The 19,583-nt window shown below is 35.0% G+C and overlaps 1 protein-coding gene across 2 annotated transcripts in view; it reads left to right on the top strand.

Moving 5' to 3' along the window:
* SMCHD1 (structural maintenance of chromosomes flexible hinge domain containing 1) overlaps positions 1–19,583 on the top strand; it is a 175,891-nt gene that overhangs the window by 46,971 nt on the left and 109,337 nt on the right. For both annotated transcript variants that reach the window (XM_043963441.1, XM_043963450.1), the window contains exons 10-22: positions 339–549; positions 3,686–3,806; positions 3,893–4,076; positions 4,322–4,519; positions 5,580–5,693; positions 6,502–6,608; positions 7,573–7,655; positions 8,766–8,879; positions 13,155–13,232; positions 13,319–13,438; positions 15,891–16,035; positions 16,884–16,980; positions 19,473–19,545. In XM_043963441.1, coding sequence (XP_043819376.1) covers positions 339–549; positions 3,686–3,806; positions 3,893–4,076; positions 4,322–4,519; positions 5,580–5,693; positions 6,502–6,608; positions 7,573–7,655; positions 8,766–8,879; positions 13,155–13,232; positions 13,319–13,438; positions 15,891–16,035; positions 16,884–16,980; positions 19,473–19,545 — 1,645 coding nt within the window. The remainder of the gene's footprint in view (positions 1–338; positions 550–3,685; positions 3,807–3,892; positions 4,077–4,321; positions 4,520–5,579; positions 5,694–6,501; positions 6,609–7,572; positions 7,656–8,765; positions 8,880–13,154; positions 13,233–13,318; positions 13,439–15,890; positions 16,036–16,883; positions 16,981–19,472; positions 19,546–19,583) is intronic.

The raw sequence follows: 19,583 nt of genomic DNA, 5'->3' as shown, positions 1-19,583 counted from the left end.
CATATATAAAAAGCCTTTTGTAACTACAAAGTACTGTATAAATGTGAATTGCTAGTATCATGACATTTGTCATCACTGCTTTTCACCACTAGTAGATCTACTTTGAGTAAAATATAGTATTGTGTTATTTGCGTTCATTTGTAATTCTTCTACTATTGTATATAATTTATTTTTCTAAAGCTTAATTTCTTTTTTGAGCTAGATGTTTAATATTGACTTAACAGTCTTAATTGTACCATACCATATTGAGTAGTAGTTGGGTACAAGCAATGAGCTTTCACATTTAAGTTGTATTTAACACTTATTTGATTGTTTATTTTTGTTAACTTTTGTTCTAGATTTCTATGTTTGAAAAAGGGAAGGTACCTAAGATTATCAACCTTAGAGAGATCAAAGATGACATGCAGACTTTATATATAAATACGGCAGCAGATAGTTTTGAGTTCAAGTCCCACGTAGAAGGAGAAGGTGTGGTTGAAGGAATCATTCGCTATCATCCTTTCTTATATGATAAAGAGACTTATCCTGATGATCCATGTTTTCCATCAAGTATGTTGGTCCTATATCCTACTTCTACAAAGTTGTGGTTCAAGAAAAGTGTTTGGGTTTTAAAATGATGAGTTGCAGAGGTTATTGAGATGGATGTCGATGCATATTTTGTATACATGTGTATTTGTAGACGTGTCCCCAACAATAAATGGGCACAAAGAACTATATTTTTCTGAACTCTTGTATGTTTTTAAAATTATTTTTTATTTTTCTTTCTGTTACCTTAACAGGAAAGATTCTGTTTGTAATAATTTTAGCAGTGTTCATACTTTATTATTTGTTCCTTTCAATCTTGTGTGGACTAGGAAATGAAATAACTGTGCTTGTTTGGGTTGTGTCTGAATTAAGAAAAAAATTGGTTTCATTTGAAGGCCTGTTTAGGAGATCTTTGAGAGTCAAGTTCATTAAGCTTCAGTGTATGGGCTTTTCACATCTCAATTGGTAGAACATTTTTCTTTTTGGTTGCTTCCTTGTTCATAGCCAGATTCTCCAGACATTTTGGGTGTTGAGTATGTCATCTCTGGAGAGGTATGAAGTATTACTTCATCAGTATCATGCCTGGTCTCAGTCAGAGCAGATAGGTACTCTATTTACGGATACATAATTATAGTAAGATACTCTGTAATGTAACTAACTATACGTAATTTATGATTATTACTTGAATAATCTGACCTTGTTTAAAATTTAAAAAAAAACAAGATTAGGACTAAAGTCTTCATTAACTATAGTTGTTTTTTCCTCACCTAGTTTGAAAAGGCCACCACCATTTCAGTAGTTATTTTCAGTGTGAACATTCCTAAAGATGTTGGCAAAATTGTAGGATAGATAGTTGGAGGGTCTAGGGAAATGATAGGAATTAATCTGCTTTGAAAGGATCTCTGTAAGTATTACTTAATTTACTATCAGGTTTATTCCTTAATTATGCTTTAGGTTTTATGCAAATTATCTCATTATGTAGGTAGTTCTTAACCAAAACAAACCTTAACTTGACCTCTGGTTGCATTCCCTACCACTCCTTTGAGCCATTGATCAAGAGAGTTACTTTCACTTAGACAAATTGTAGTGTTTTTAATGATTCTATAATCTGAGAATATTTACCTGGCTCCCTTTTTTGAAAATTAAATTTTTTTATTGTCACTGAAGAAAGATGTATTCTTTTTTTGCTTCCTTATTTCTCTTTTGTATCAAATGTCCTAACCCACTGAGGGGGGAGCCCTTGCTATCATCATCCTGGAAGTGAGGGAGCCCTTGATTTTCAGATTACTTTTGTTACTAGGGTAGGAACAAATTCTGAATGGAATCTCAGTGTATGGTTTCTATATTTAATTCCATGAACATTATTATTAACCATGTTTAAATCATTATTAAACCATCTTAATTTGTAATAAAAATAAATTCTATTTGTCATAGGAACTAGTTTTGTAATAGATGCTTTACAAACAGCCTCTTTCCTCATGGTGCTTTACAGTTAGCCTATCCATCTTTTTTTTGTTGTTGTTGTTTTTTTTTAGTGAGGCAGTTGGGGTTAAGTGACTTGCCCAGGGTCACACAGCTAGTAGGTGTTAAGTGTCTGAGGCCGGATTTGAACTCAGGTACTCCTGACTCCAGGGCCAGTGCTCTATCCACTGTGCCATCCAGCTGCCCCTAGCCTATTCATCTGTAACATTATTACTAAAGGGGAACTTATCATTGAACAAATTTTATCAAATGCTTCCAGTCATTGTGGATAAAAAGACAAAGGAAACAATTTTGTACTTGGTGCTTACATTCTGTGAGGAGCGGCAACCTGTACACATAAGTATATATGAAATAGAAAGTATTCAGGATTCACTAGTAGCTTGGGGATGGGAGGGAATCAGGAAGAGACTCGTGTTAGAAATGACTTTAGAGCTGAACTTTGAAGGAAGTCAGAGAGGTGAGAAGGGAAGGCATTCTGGGCATGGCAGTGAGATAAGGGGAGAAGAGGAGAATAAGCATTTGTTAAGCTCCTATGTGTGAAACACTTTACAAATATTTCATTTGTCTCTCACAGCTGTGAAGTAGGTACTGTCATCCCCATTTTACAAGTAAGGTTACTTAAGGCCAAGAGACTTCCCTGAGTCACATAGCTAATAAGTGTCTGAACCCAGAATTAGACTCAGACCTTCCTGACTCCGGGCCCAGAACTATCCACTGTGCTACCTTTCTGCTTTGCAAAGGCCTGAAGAAGGGAATTAGAATATCAGGTGTGAGGAACATCAAGGACATTTTGACTAGATCATCCTGTGTATAGAAGAGAATAATTTGTAATGAAACTAGAAAGGTAGATTGGAGCCAGGTTGCGAAGGGCTTTATGTGACTTAGGAAGTTATATTTGATCCCAGAGATCATGGGATATGGATCTAGATGGGATCTCAGGGACCATTTACACCAACCTCCTTGTTTTATGGATTAAGAAACTGAGGCCCGGGGAAATTACTTTGACTTCCTCAAGGCTATACAAGTAACAAATATCATGGGATAGACCCTTGGGGAGCATCCACAGTTAGGGAAAGGAAAGGAAAGATAATAGCCAAGTAAAGGAGACCAGGGAAGGAATGGTCAAAAAGTTCAGTAATCAAGAGATAGCAGTGTCATGAAAACTTGAGACAGATTTTGGATCATTTTTATGTGCTTTCCTGGGAACCTAATCCTTATTCTTAGTGCAATAAAAAAATTAATTTTAGTATGAAAACAGTTGACTTAGAAGTCAGCTTTTAGGATAAGTTGGGGACTGTTGCCTTCTGGCCTCTCCCTAAATATATATATGTATACAAATATATATACAGACAGACAGATAAACACATCTTTTTTTTTTTTTGGTGAGGCAATTGGGGTTAAGTGACTTGCCCAGGGTCACATAGCTAATAAGTGTTAAGTGTTTGAGGCCGGATTTGAACTCAGGTCCTCCTGACTCCAGGACCGGTGCTCCATCCACTGTGCCACCTAGCTGCCCCCGGATATACACATCTTATTTGAATTTTTGAAACTTTTCCTTCTCCATTATCACCTAAAGACTTTTCTTGAGGTTTGGTAGGTGCTTCAACAGAAGTTATTGCAAATCTTATTTGTATGTTCTTTTATAGCAATAACTTTTTTTCCTTTTGATTTGGTCTAGAATTGAAAGATGATGATGACGACGACGACTGTTTTATAGTAGAAAAAGGAGCAAGAGGGAAAAGACCCATTTTTGAATGTTTTTGGAATGGAAGATTAATACCATACACAACTGTAGAAGAGTAAGTTTCAATTTTCTTTAAAACTTTCATCATATTGTGCCATAGAATCTAGTTCTTCTACTAAATGATTTTCTCTTCTGTTTAAGCTTTGACTGGTGTGCTCCTCCTAAGAAGCGAGGCCTTGCACCAATTGAATGCTACAATAGAATTTCTGGTGCATTATTCACTAATGATAAATTTCAGGTCAGCACAAATAAACTGACTTTTATGGATCTGGAACTAAAGCTGAAAGATAAGAACACTCTTTTTACAAGGATTTTTAATGGACAGGTAATGTTTTGGTATTTTGAATTATATATTTGCTTACACAATTGTTCTAGTTTAAATTAGAAAAATTCCAGTGGTTTAGTGCTTTGCATGCCATAGTTTCTACTTTGTTTCTGTAACTTACATGTTGTTTCTGATAGATATGAATAAAAGTACTGGTCTTTCTTTGGCTATGGAGAGGGAACTATGAATACTTCTGTATAGTTCTGTTTTTGTTTTAGAGAATTTTTTTCCCCAAAATTTTACAGGAACAGAGAATGAAAATTGACAGAGAATTTGCTTTGTGGTTGAAAGACTGTCATGAGAAGTATGACAAACAAATAAAATTTACACTGTTTAAAGGGTTAATTACACGGACAGACCTTTCTTCTAAAAGAATGCAAAGTCCATGGGCTACATACTCTGCGATAGAATGGGATGGAAAGACATACAAGGCGGGACAGTTGGTAAGTTTACCTTTTAGCATGTATGTTTTTTAATATTCCTAAATTCTTTTTTAAAAAAAGAATTAGGAACCAAAATAAATTATGTGGAACTTTACTACGTCTTCCTAATATTGATTTAAATTATGACTTTTAATAGTATAAATGTTTTAGAATATGTCACACTTTCACTTATCTGTTAATTTAGACATACAGTCTTCTTTTACTAATATTCTAAATAGACTTTTGAAAAGTGAAGTAATTATCTGTAATCGGTAGTAACTGTTTTTCATTCTGAATTGGATTAATTAAATCTGTGGGGGGGGGTCCCCCCTCCCTTACCCTAAATTTTACAGGGATATGCCCCAGGGAAAAATTATAATTTTATTAAAGTAGTCAAATCTATAAAATGATTATTATACCTGACCTAAAACTTCTGAAAGAAGTATTAACTTTTCATCACTTTAAGTTTGTTCACAGTGCTTTTTGTTGGTTGCAAAGATTTTATTCAAAAAAAATTTTGTGTTTTAATATTCTTATTAAGCAATTTCCCACATTTTTAGAATTAATATATTTAATTTCTCATTTTCAATATGGGTCAAGAAGTATTCATTTTGGGTGGATCTAGAAATGGAGCAACATATATAATGACACTTATTCTTAAACATGAGAGTCACACCAAAGCTAGAATGCAGATGTCAAACCCAGTACTTTTTCTCTCTGTCATTATTTTTATTGAACCAGTATGTGATCTGGGGTGCGGGCATAGTTTTTGAACCTGGAGTCAGAAAGATCTGGTTTCATATCCTGCCTTTGATGTGTACTGTGTGTTCCTGGGCTAGTCACTCAAACTGTGTGCTTTAGATAGTTCCTTGGGACTTAAACTAAGTCTTTTGGAGGGGTTTCAGTAACAGTGGAAGTTCTCTACCCTGACAAAATTGCAAATATGAAAAGCTGTTTCATATTTGAGTTTTATATGGACTATTATAGATATGTGTATTTGTGTGTAATTTATTTTTTCACAACATACTTTCTGAATGTTGTGAATATTAATACTGTGGGTTTTTTTGTTAATGAATTTTAGGTTAAGACAACCAAGACACTTCCACTCATTTATGGAAGCATAGTAAAATTTTTTCTTTATGGTGATCATGATGGAGATGTATATGCTACAGGAGGGGAGGTTCAGATTGCAATGGTAAGGTAACAAGGAATGAATGAAAATTATCGAAATTCTTTCGGTACTTTGTGATTCTGGATTCAGTAAATGTTAAAACAAAACAAACCTTTTTTTAAAAAAATTACTTTTTGCTTAATATTGCTCCACCCTGTTGGCTCGTTCTTGGTATGGAAGTCAGAAATAGTATTTTAAAGTATTTCATATATGTTGTATCAAGCTTGAAAGGTTTTAAGTATGAATCCCTTAAAACAGATTGTCTTTTTAGGACCAGTTAATATAAGCGTGAGGGGTTCATCATTGGAAGGTTGAGTTTCAGGAGGTTATGTTTTTTGGTCATAGTACCTCATAGAGCATTCCATTGAGTTGTTGAGGGTTTGGATGATAGGTACTTGAATGAATACCCTCTCTGGGGGAAAAGCAACTATGCATCTTTTAGATTATTGAATTAATATTCTTGCATAATATTAAGCTTCAGTTACTGTCAGTGATGTGATTTTTTTTCCCTCAACCCGAAATGTGTTTTTAGAATAGATTTCTGCATTTCATTGTTGTTGAGATAAAGTGAACCATAGAGTATTATAGTCATTACAAATGCTTTATTTGTACAGGGTTTTTGATTAACATTATAGATCAGGATTTTTGGTTATCTAAAGAGGTTATATGATTGTACTTTTTAAAAAATATAACATATCTGGTAGATATTTTTAATACTTAATGAGATGAAAGTACATTTTTCTGGAAGTTAAGTTTTCATTATTTTAAGTAAATACAGCTTGTTTCTGAAATGCCTGCTCATTATGTCATTCATTGGTTTTTATGCACTTAGGAGCCTCAAGCATTATATGATGAAATTAAAACTGTTCCAATCACAAAGCTCGATAGGACAGTAGCTGAGAAAACTATAAAAAAATATGTAGAAGATGAAATGGCAAGGTAAAATTCATTAAACATGAATGATATTATTTAGTCGTAAAGTGTATTTTAGTGATTTTTGTCAGTTCTGTTTTATAATAGAACAGTTGTTGCTATAAGCATATTATATCTTTTGCCATATTTTCAGTATTGGTAAGATCTTCTCCTCTACTAAATTGCTGTCCTGATGCCTAATGGTCATATGTAGTTGACAGTCCTTGGGTATTGAAGGTTTGTTAAAGTGTAATGCAAGCTCTGCTAAATCATACTTAACTTAAATGCTTCTAGGATAAGTCTTGTGACTTCTGAAGGTTAACCTTCAGGCAGTCTGTAGTTTGGCATAGGAACTTGATGCAAGCAATAATTGTTAAAACAGTATTGCATTACAAATTTACAGTGTCAATTAAATTTAGGTTTGCTGTGAGAATTTTTTTTTAAGTATTGCTAAAATTTAGTAAACTGATTACATAATGGGACTTTATTTTTGGTATACCTGATTTTTTTTCCCCTAAGCATCATTAAGTTTGTTTCCTCAGCATTGTATATTATAGCAATGAGTAGAAATAAGAGTTCTTCTTATGGCTTTATTGTCCTTTAGGGCTTCTTTCAGTTTACTTTCATTCTTAAATATGTTTAAAACTAAAGCTGGGTAAATACTACAAATGATAAGTGTTGTAGTCTTAGAATTCATACTTTCACCTAAAATAAATCTCTACATTAATAAAAATTAAATTATATAAAATAAAAACTCAATACATGTGCATACCTGCAATCATAGTCTTTCATTTTGTTTTCAAATTTCCCTTTGATGAATAATGTGATATGTAGAGAGAGGGAAAATAATTTCTACTGAAATTTGTGTAGTAGAAATTCCATCATCCACCTTAAAAAGAAGTGTTGGCTCAGTTGGACAAGAAATTTTTTTCCCTGTTTTATCATTATGGCATATTTTATAAATTGGAATTTTGATATGTTTTGGTCATAGACTTCCAGATCGTTTATCTGTAACTTGGCCTGAAGGAGATGAATTGTTGCCAAATGAAGTCAGGCCTGCTGGGACCCCTATTGGTATGATTTCTGCCTAGTATTACAAATGAAACCTTTTTGGCTATTTAAATTTTCTAGTGTATAAGGATTAAGGAAGAGTTTATAGTTCAGTCCTTGCTCCAAGTCACTCTTTGTTCCAGTCCATGCTCTACACAGTTGCCAAAATGATTTTTCTTAAATTTGTTTGATTATGTCCCTCTCCTATTTAGTAACCTCTTATAGCTCCATGTTGCTTCTATGATAAGATATAAACTCCTAATTTTGACTTTTAAAGGACCTTCACAACTGTGGCACATCCTACCTTTCCAGCTTCATTGTGTATTACTACATTTCTTGCATCCTGTGTGTAATCCAGACATACTGCTTTTCTCACCATTCTTCACAGTGAGGACTTTCCATCTCCTTTTTTTTTTTGGGTGAGGCAATTGGGGTTAAGTGACTTGCCCAGGGTCACACAGCTAGTGTTAAATGTCTGAGGCCAGATTCGAACTCAGGTATTCCTGAATCCAGGGCCGGTGCTCTATCCACTGCGCCATCTAGCTGCCCCATTTCCATCTCCTATTTTTATGCCTTTGTTTTTGCTGTTCCCTGGTATTGGAAATTCTCTCCATTACCTTTGTCTCAGAGACTTTTGTTACTTTCTTCAAGACTAAAGCTCCAGCATCACTTTCTATATGAAACCTTACCCGATCTCACCCAACTGCTTCTGCCCTACTTTATTTATTTATTTATTTATTTTTTTGTCGGGGCAGTGGGGGTTAAGTGACTTGCCCAGGGTCACACAGCTAATAAGTGTTAAGTGTCTGAGGCCGGATTTGAACTCAGGTCCTCCTGAAACCAGGGCCAGTGCTTTATCCACTGCACCACCTAGCTGCTCCTGCCCTACTTTATAAAACTACCTTGTATATATTTTGTGTTTATACAATGCATATTCTTATATATAAAATTTTTATCTTCCTTATTATAATTTCTTTGAGAGATTGTTTTTGTACCCTTAGTACTATATCTGTCACATAATAAATGGCACTTAATAAATGATTATTGATTGATTAACAGTAACCACTAACTTGAGATTCTTGGTCTGTCGCTTAATGAATCTTATTTTTCCTTTAATATTTCATTGATATATAGGTGCTTTAAGAATCGAAATATTGAATAAGAAAGGAGAAGCCATGCAAAAGCTTCCTGGCACAAGTCATGGAGGGTCAAAGAAACTACTAGTTGAGCTCAAGGTTATTTTACATTGTAAGTAGACAAATGGGCATTGTAACTATATTACTGTTTTTTCAGAGGCATATGATATGCAAATTTATTTTAAATTTATCATTCATAAATTAATGGAGCTTTTAGGAATTTTTCCTTTTTGATCTCTTGCTGAGGTTTAGGTGTATAGTGATATAATCTCTTTAAAGTCATGAACTCTATTTTCATCTTTCGTTTTACCAGTGCCTAGCTAATGCCCTGCAAGTAAAAGATGATTATTTAATTAAACTGTATGAAAATGCCAGCTACAAACTTGATTGTACTTTCACTTCTTTGCTATTCCCAATAGAGATGCACTTTTTGAACAAGTGGGTCTTTAATCTCTTTGGGGTATTGACTTAATAGTGGTATCACTGGATCAAAGAAAGTATTCACTGATGAGTGATATTTAGGGCATTGCAAATTAGAAAAAAATAAGCACTCCATTTTAGGACTTTGGTTGTCATAGCTTAAAAAATAATGCTAGAGCTCAGTAGAGTTTCATCCATAGCTGTTATTTTGACTATATTCTGATCATAACAAGGCCACCTTTGAAAGAGATCTGTGAGTGGTGGTGAGTTGTACTGGGATTTGAACCATGGGCTCTAGTGATGAGACAGAATCATAATAGAAAGAAATGCTATAATGATTGACCAAGAGTTGGTTGGCATGAGTCCATAAGTAAAAGAGGTGTAATTTAAAATTCTAAATGTGGGTTCTAATCTGTCCCCCCAGTTTTGGGGGGAAACTGACTAAAATCACTGATAAATGAGTTTAGGTTTTTAAGGGTTTATTGAAAGATAGTAAAAGAAAGAGAAAGCTTGAGAACAGATTTCCTATAACCTGGCAATCCTAACCTTCTTAAGCTCCCACTTCTTAAGTCTTCTGCCACCACGCCCAAGCGTCCCCTTCCTCCTTCATGTTCCCCTCCCAGAAATGGGAGGTTCTTCAAGCTGATTGGGTAGTGTCATTCAAATTTATTGGTTCACTAGACCTGAAGGTTGTCTCAATGTAAAGTTCAAAGTTTTTAGCTTATGAGAACATACCTTATTAAGTACCCTTAAGTACCAGCCAGATGTGCTTACAATCTAGTAAGCAGTCAACAGTCATTCACCATATCCAATTCAATCAGTTTAAATCAGTCTCCAGGTGGGCCCCTGAGTATCTGCTAAATCTCATCTATCACATTCCATTATCTTGACACAAAGAGAAGAGTTATAGATGTGCTGACAAAGAGGACTATATGAGATTATGGACTCAGCTTTGGAATCAAATCTGACCTCACCATTATTTAGTTATGTAATCTGAAGGAAATAATTTTGTCTATAAAATGAAGGGGATTCAATTAGATGACTTCTAAAATCCTTTTTTAGATTTCACTGCCCAACATCTTATCATCCTGAAGTGAGGGTATAGGGGCAGAGCTGGCCCAAGAGGGTTTGGTGCTTGATTCCTTCCAATGATCCATTTTAGCAGGGCCAGAATAAAGTATCACTTGCCCTCTGATTTCCTGAATCTCAGCTTTTGCATATCTCTTTGCCTACGTCCTTCCTCCACCCCCCCAAAAAAAACCCCCCAATAACAATAACAACAACCAAATCACTAACCCCATTGTCTTGGCTAAAGATCTTATCCAAAAGTATGTCTTGAGAGATGGCCTAAAGATGATTTTGAGAGGGCTTGATAGCAAAGTTTACTTTTTCCATAGCGTCTTCCTCTGATTAGAAGACAAGGGTGACATCTCTCTGAAACATAGTCTCATCCCATAAGCTCATCCCATTTCCTAGTATTTTCTGTGTACTCAATGTGTGTTCAGCCTCAAACTATCAAAGTGAGGGGACAGCTAGGTGGCTCCATGGATAGAGTGTTGGCCGTGGAGGCAGGAGGATGTACATTCATATCCTACCTCAGACACGTGACACTAGCTGTGTGACCATGGGCAAGTCACTTAACCCTGATTGCCTCAAACATCCAGGTGTCCTGATGTGTATCTTGCCACTGGACCCAGGTGGCTCTGGAGGAGAAAATGATTCTGGTGACTGCACAGCCCTCCCTCACTTAAACCCAATTCACTGCAAGTCATGACATCACCTCTAGATGTCATGGTCCTCTTTGAGAATGAAGGACAAACATCATCAAAGTACAGAGACTTCAAAGACCTTTTCCCTTTTGGAGAACTTAACAATGCAAGTGGAGATTAAAGATCCATAAAATAGTTTCTTAACGTCTGTAAATAGCTTCTCACAAACCAGTGTGAGATTTAAAATTGGATACTAGATCATACATTTCCTCTCTTTAACCTTTCCCTTAATTTATCTCCCAGACTAGTAAATGGAAGAAGCTTCTGGTCTCTAGTTAGAGCTTTTATTGTGTGGTAGTTACCAGGTGATGTTGATTAGAGGGATAGGAAAGTAGAAATACAAAACAAATAGTCCTAAGTCTAAGCTTAGTCTATATTCCGTATAAAACTCACCAAAAGCCCAAGGCCACCTTTGGGGAGAGAGAGCCGCGTCAGGCACGTGCTGCTAATGGCGAGCCGGGCCGCGTCCAACTCCAGTCAGCGTCTGTCTGTGTGTCACAGTCCTCGGACCAGGAAAGCAGGCAAGAGCGCTCACTTCCGTTCTCTCCTTGCCCTTTAAGCTCACACCCTGGAAGTGGAGTGCTTAGCAGCCGGGCTGACGTGCATAGCCCGTGCATGGCCATTGGTCTCCTCCCTGAAAGGGTGGTCCTTTAAAAACTGGCATCTTTTTACCACATTCACTAACCGATGGTTAAAAACTTTTTACCACACCAGCTACCTCTAATTTGCTGTTTCCTTGGAAAAATCAACAGTTTCCTTCACTTAGAAAATGAAGGAATTGGACTAGATGAAGGAACTGCCAAGTTCCTTCTCTAATATTGCTTAGTTCCATGGAACTAGGCTCTGTTAGATTTAATTTTATAAGAATTTTAAATACTGTTAGCAGAAGTGACCAAGTCATCTTGGTTCATACAATTAGAGTTTTTATTGTCCTGTGTTTAATTATATGATCTCTTTGGCTATACTGTGGAAGGAACATAGATTTAACAAAGTACTAGGAGGCACTTCATATATGTCTGCCTTAGCCTGAATCCTCTTTGAAGCCTGGTAAATGGTTCACATGGAACTTGTGGGCTATGTGGACTCAGAGCAACGGAAAATTTTAATAGAGGAGGTAATATCATAGTTAACATGTTCACTGGCTTTTTCATCCCTCAAGTTTTTACTATAAGCCATTGTTTTGATTTGGTTTTTTGTGGGGCAATGGGGGTTAAGTGACTTGCCCAGGGTCACACAGCTAGTAAGTTTCAAATGTCTGAGGCCATATTTGAACTCAGTTCTTCCTGAATCCAGGGCTGGTCTTTATCCACTGCGCCACCTAGCCGCCCCATCTATCTATCTATCTATCTATCATCTATCTATCTATCTATCTATCTATCTATCTATCTATCTATCTATCTATCTATCTATCTATCTATTTTTTTGTGAGGCAATTGGGGTTAAGTGACTTGCCCAGAGTCACACAGCTAGTAAGTGTTAAGTGTCTGAGTCCGGATTTGAACTCAGGTACTCCTGACTCCAGGGCCGGTGCTCTATCCACTACGCCATCTAGCTGCCCCAGCCGCCCCATTTGTAAGCCATTGTGAAGGTAAAGGAGCTAGCTGTTCTTTTCCCTTACTTACTCTTTCTTACTTACTTATTCTTCCTGTTCCTCTCCCTCTCCATCTTCTTTTCCATCTCCTTTTCTCTCTCCCTTAGTGTTGTATTAGTTTAAAAAATGTGCTTATAGTTAAAACAAAATACAATAAAGACAAAAATGTCCATGTACATTTATTTGTTCAGCAGATTAGTGCGTTTGAGAAAAAGTCATGTTTTATTAGGTAACCATTTCCTTTGTCTCTACATATCTGCTAATGAGTTGTTTTTTATTTTGAATATAGCTTATTTGTGAGAAATATTTTTTGGTGATAGTAAGAAATGCTGCTATGCTATAGTTTGTTTTTTTTAAACCAGTTATAATGATTTGCATTAATGTTAAAAAATGAAAGCATTAAAGAAATTCTAGTAAATGGCTGAAAGTTCATTATTGCTCTTTCTTTTCTTATCAAGATATTTTCTGCTAGTTTGGGACTTATTAAAAAGGTGAAATAAATGAAACTATATGGAATTTATTGGCTGAACTCATAGTTCTGCTCTAATTGTATTGTTTTCTTGATTATAATTGAAACTATTTTTCCTTTCTTTTATGATCGATTAAGCTTCAAGTGGGAATAAAGAAATAATTTCACATATCAGTCAGCATGGGGGTAAATGGCCTTACTGGTTCAAGAAAATGGGTGAGTTGAGTTATCCTTCAAATGTTAAAGAAACTTAACAGTATTTTGGTGACTGGTTAGTAATTTTTTTTTTAATTTTTATACAGAAAACATTCAAAAACTGGGCAATTACACATTAAAACTGCAAGTTGTATTGAATGAAAGTAATGCAGACACTTATGCAGGCCGGCCATTGCCATCAAAAACATTTAAATTTTCTGTCAAAGGTAAGTAAAGTTTTGAATTTCCTTTGAATTTTTGTTGTTCACTGAAATACCATTTAAAAATAAAATGGGAGGAAGACGTCTTCCAAGGTGTGGAGATACTTATATAAAGTTCCAGTTAGAATATAACTGATACTGAGTACATCATGTTCTATAATTTTCCATTCAAATATGTCTCAGTCACTTTTTAATCTTCAGGGAACAGTTGAGTTCTAGAATCACTGTAGTAGGGGCAGCTAGGTGGCAGAGTGGATAGAGCACCAGCCCTGGAGTCAGGAGTACCTGAGTTCAAATCCGGCCTCAGACACTTGAAACTTACTAGCTGTGTGGCCCTGGGCAAGTCACTTAACCCCACTTGCCTCACAAAACAAACAAACAAACAATGGAATCACTGTAGTAGTTCTGCAGTCGAAAAGAGTTCCTGCTTAAGGTTACAATGTTATTAACTATAGGAGCATTTACAAATACAGTCAATCCTCAACTTTCACAGAGGTGTTTGTAGAAAATGGTGCAAAACTCAAAAACACAAATGTTGAAACATTGAACCTATGGGAAATAGATGGGTAAGGTCCTTCAATCACCAAAAACTGTAATCTTTTGCTAGAAACCACTGAAATTATACTTTTCTGTGTATAGTTCTTTATCACAAAACATTAATTCTGATAATATGCATTTTCATAACACAGTAATTGAATTAACCCATAAAATGTAGTATACAAAATAAAATCAGTAACATTTAAAATGTTTTTCTTGCCAGTGTTTACCTAGAATTCTGTGACCTTTTGTGCTAGCATCTAAATTAAAAATTTGACTTCATTTTCATATTACATGAAATCTGTAGTACCATAAATACTGTACAGCAAATAAAATTTTTGAAACAAAATTTTTTAACCATATGTTGTTAGTTTTACATTCTATTGTATCAGATGGCAGTGTGAGGGTGTTGTACTATATATTATATAGCTCTAAACTTCTTTACCTTGACCTCTGTCTGAAAACCAAGGGAGAGGTTTCTGTAACTTGAGTTGTAGGTAGCTATCAGAATATGCCAAGACTGGAAAGGTCTTGACATCACTTTAGAACCTAAATGAACTTGTATTACATTTTGGGGGCATAACCGCAACATAAAACTTTTTTTTTTGTTTTGTTTTATCATAAAAGTATTTTTTTTATTTTCCAAGTACACGTAAAGATAGTTTTCAACATTTGTTTTCATAAGATTTTTAGTTCCAAAATTTTCTCCCTCCCCTTCCCCAAGACAGAAAACAATTTGATATAGGTTATATATGTACAATCACATTAAACATATTTCTGCATTAGTCATGTTGTGAAAGAAGAATCAGAACACAATGGGAAAACCTCAAAAAAGAAAAAAGCAAAAAAGTAGAAACAGTATGGTTCAATCTGCATTCAGAATCCACAGTTCTTTTTTCTGGATGTGAAGAACATTTTCCATCATGAGTTCTTTGGAATTGTCTTGTATCATTGCACTGCTGAGAAGAGCCAAGTCTGTCACATTTGATCATCACACAATGTTGCTGTTGCTGTGTACAACATTCTCCTGGTTCTGCTTACTTCATTCATCATCATTTAAGTCTTTCCAGGAGAAAACTTTAGTTTTAAAGGCAAACAGTGGAAATATTCAATAAGTGCACAGGGAGCTCTTTATAATGGCAAGGTAAACAAGACTAGTGAAAGGTGTAGTAGAACAGGGCTTCTTAAACTTTTTCTACTCGTGACCCCTTTTCGCCCAAGAAATTTTTATGAATCCCTATTTTTTTTCTAAGAAATTTTTATGTGACCTGGTATACAGCTATATAAAATATGTATACATTACCTTTTACTGTTGCCAAATTTTTTGTGACCGTCATATTCAGTTATGCGAGCCACAGTTTAAGAAGCTAGGTAGTAGAATACCAGCCACTCTACACACTTTCAGGTAGGTATTGCACCTCATTTTTTTTTCTATTACACATAGCCATGAATGTATGTTTGCCAGCATGAAAGTGAAAATGGTGTTACTAATAAAATCATGAGAATGCTTGAGGACTAACTGTGTTTCATGTAATTTGGGAGTCATTAGTGGGTGTTTATTCTCTCCAAGTTAAATAAAAACAAAAACAAGCACTTCTTTCTTTGAAAATTTGAATACAGCTTTATTCCTTAATATTTCCCATAGTTCTTTCAGATATCTGACTAGCACAGTATAGCTTAGCTGCATTGCTCAACATTGCAGATTTTAGGAAAATTATTCTTTATTCTCAGCAGTATATGTGCAAAATTAGTGTCTTAAATTACTTATTGGTTAAAAACGCTATCAGTTTTTCTTAAGATTAATGACACTTTATAAATGACTTTGCATATCAATTGTCATGTCAAAATTATTTTACTACTTTAAATAGTAATGAAGATAGTCATTAAAATTAATTTTCAACTCATTGTTTTTCCATGAAAGAGGGTAAACCAGAGAAATTTTCAGTCGGCCTTCTGGATCCTCCATTTCGTGTTGGAGTCCCATTCAATATTCCCCTGGAGTTGCAGGATGAATTTGGTCATACTACTCAACTGGTAACTGATATTAAGCCAGTTCTTGAAGCAAGGTAGTATAAGAAAATTTTCTTTCCTCATTATATTTATTCTTTACTTTGTTCTTACACTGTTTCAAATAATAATACAAAAGTGTTCAATTTTAGCATTAGTATTTTGATATTTTCCAGTTACATGTAAAGATAGTTTTATCCATTCATTTTTGTTTAGGTAGAGAACATTTTGTCCTCTGGTTCCCAGTATTTTACTTTAACTACCATCATTCCTCTGTTATATAGATAGTTTTAGGTAGGGCTGGTGCCAAATGAGGATGTCCTTTCCCTCCCTCGTGCCAGGCTACTCATATTCCCTCACTGCCAACCTTTTCTCAATATTTACCTCTCTCTTTCCCCTTCTGAATGGACAGTGCTCTCCTGTTTCCCACCTTTGCTGAAGGGAACCTAGAATTCCCACTATCTTTCTACATTTTGTTGCACTTCCAGTCTCAATGGGCCCATTCCTTCTAGGCTCCCTGTTCTGTTGAGTCGACATCTAGATGACTTACCTATTGCCTTGTATTGTTTGTTAGTTTTAAACATTTATATTTTCCCACTTATATTGTAAAATCATGCTTACATGCAAAGATTCTGCATTATAACTTTTATGTTTTTTACAAGGCATACAAGCCACATTATAAATGTGTTGACTTTTAAGACTAATCATGGCTAATCAAAATTTATAGAATGGAATACAGATACAGTCTGTTGAATGCAATTTAATTGACCTGTTGTAAAAATGGTTAATTTTGTCACTGGCTAGTGATATTGGTCAGTGATTGGTAATATTGAATGTGGTTTTTTGAGCTATAATATGACACGTATTGTTAGGAGAATAAAAAATAACTTTTTTTCTTTTTAAACAGTGGCTTGTCCTTACAATATGAAGACATAAGCAAAGGACCAAATTGTGTAATTAGAGGCGTTACTGCTAGGGGCCATGTAAACTCTTATCAAGGCAAGGTAAGACATGTATCTTAGTGTTATATATTTTAAACATTTATTGACAAAGCAATATGATGTGAGGGTAAAATTCTTATTTCTCTAATATTGATTTTTGGATATTTCTTAAAAAATAGCTGTAATGTTTGATACTTGAAAAGATTTTAGTTTCATGTCATCAGTTTCTTAGCACTTAGGAAATTAGAAAACATCATGACTAATGAGTCCAAGTTGTTTACTATGGAAATATGTTATTGTTTAGAATAAGTATTATTACAGTAGGAAAAAAGAAGAAATGAATTGATGAATTGAAAATTCCCTTCATTGTTTTCTTCATTATAGTGAATTTAGCTGCTTTTCCTAAGCCTTATTTCTCTTAGCTCAAGCTTATTTACAACTTTCTCCCTGATTATTCTCCAAAATAAGTTTTTCAACTCTTAAATTGAGTTGTTTTCATATTCCTGAATAAACTATTGGGGTGGGGATAGGGGGAACAGAGTCCGAATTTTTCTCCTTGATTACATATTTGCCATATAAGTTTCTTTTTTTGGGGGGGTGGGGGTGGGGCAGTGGGGGTTAAGTGACTTGCCCAGGGTCACACAGCTAGTAAGTGTCAAGTGTCTGAGGCTGGATTTGAACTCAGGTACTCCTGAATCTAGGGCCAGTGCTTTAACCACTTTGCCACCTAGATATCCCCAGTTTTCTTTCTTTCAAAAACTTATTTAGCATTTTGTTTTTCTCCAATTACATAAAAAACAATTTTAACATCCATTTTTACAACTCTGTGTTCTAAATTCTTTCTCCCTCCCCCTTTCCCTTTAAGAAAGTGAAGTTTTCAGTTCACAATGTGGTCTTTATTTATTGTGTGGGAATTTGTCATCTGTCAGTTCATGAAATATAGAAAATTTCTGATGTATAATTCTATCCATCCTATGTATTTGGTAGATGCAATAGCCAGCTGTGATGATTTACACAGTCTCCACATTTTCCTTCCATAATTTGGCTCTTTATGAGATGTGATAGAAAAAAAGAAATGAGAGGGGCACTATGGGAAAGGATTATAGAGCTAACAGTCCTATTTTTTTTTCCCATAAAAGTATTTTATTATTTTCCAGTTAGTTACATGTAGACATAGTTTTCAACATGTTGTTGTTGTTGTTGTTGTTGTTGTTTTTGGCGGGGCAGTGGGGGTTAAGTGACTTGCCCAGGGTCACACAGCTAGTAAGTGTCAAGTGTCTGAGGCGGGATTTGAACTCAGGTACTCCTGAATCCAGGGCCGGTGCTTTATCCACTGCACCACCTAGCTGCCCCCTTGTTGTTTTAAAAATTTTTTTGGTGAGGCAATGAGGGTTAAGTGACTTGCCCAGGGTCACACAGCTAGGAAGTGTCAAGTGTCTGAGGCTGAATTTGAACTCAGGTTCTCCTGAGTTCAAGGCCAGTGCTTTATCCACTGTGTGCCACCTGGCTGCCCTCAACATTTTTTAAAATAACATTACTAGTTTCAAATTTTTCTCCCTCTCTCCCCTCCCCAAGACAGGAAGCAGTCTGGTTTTTACTTTATATATATATATATATATATATATATATATATATATATATATATATATATATATATATATATATATACACACACACACACACACACACACACACACACATATATACATATACATATATATATACATACAATCACATTAAACATATTTCTGCATTAGTCATGCTGTGATAGGAGAAAAAAGCAAAAACCTCAAAATAGAAAAAAAATTAGAAATAGTATGGTTCAATCTGCATCTAGATTCCATAGTTCTTTTTTTCTGGAATTGGAGAGCATTTTCCATCATGAATCCTTTGGACTTTGGACCATTGTTTTGCTGATAAGAGTCAAGTCTGTCACAGTTGATCAACACACAATGTTGTTGATACTGTGTACAATGTTCTCCTGGTTCTGCTCATCTCACTCAGCATCAGTTCATGTAAGTCCTTCCAGGTTTCTCTGAAATCTGCGTGCTTGTCATTCCTTACAGCCCAGTAGTATTCCATTACATTCATATGCTGCAACTTGTTCAGCCATTCCCCAATTGATAGGCATCCCCTCAATTTCCAATTCTTTGCCACCACAAAGAGAGCTGCTATAAATATTTTTGTACATGTAAGCCACACACACTAAGTTTTCCAGGCTTTTTATTCATCAATTGATTAGAAAAATTATGTAAGTTGGTAACAAGTAGCAAGCAAAAGGTGATACTTTGATTTGTTCCAGTTAACTTGTGTTTTTGACTTACCTCACCTGATACATATTCATTGCTAATTTTGGTTCTTAAATAATTTGAATCACCTTTATTCTGCATGTTTTACATCAAGGTACACCAATTTTAGTAAACATCAAATTACTGTATTAGTTTTCTGCTGAGACTTATTTTGAAACATCAAATAATTCAAATTGTTTTTGGAGACAATATACTCAAATCCTTGTGAATTCAGTGCTTAATTTATTAAATGTTCTTTTTCAACAGAACTTTAGTCTGAAGGTCATTCTGCCAGGTTTAAAAGAAGAATCTCAGATTTTGAAAATTAGATTACTTCCTGGTAAATACTACTTTTAAGAAACATTTCTAGTAGTATGG

This window comes from Dromiciops gliroides, chromosome 1 (genome assembly GCF_019393635.1).
Source record: "Dromiciops gliroides isolate mDroGli1 chromosome 1, mDroGli1.pri, whole genome shotgun sequence".
Classification (NCBI taxonomy): domain Eukaryota; kingdom Metazoa; phylum Chordata; class Mammalia; order Microbiotheria; family Microbiotheriidae; genus Dromiciops; species Dromiciops gliroides.
Note: the sequence above shows the minus strand (reverse complement) of the source record. Positions and strands in the feature narration are given on the sequence as shown.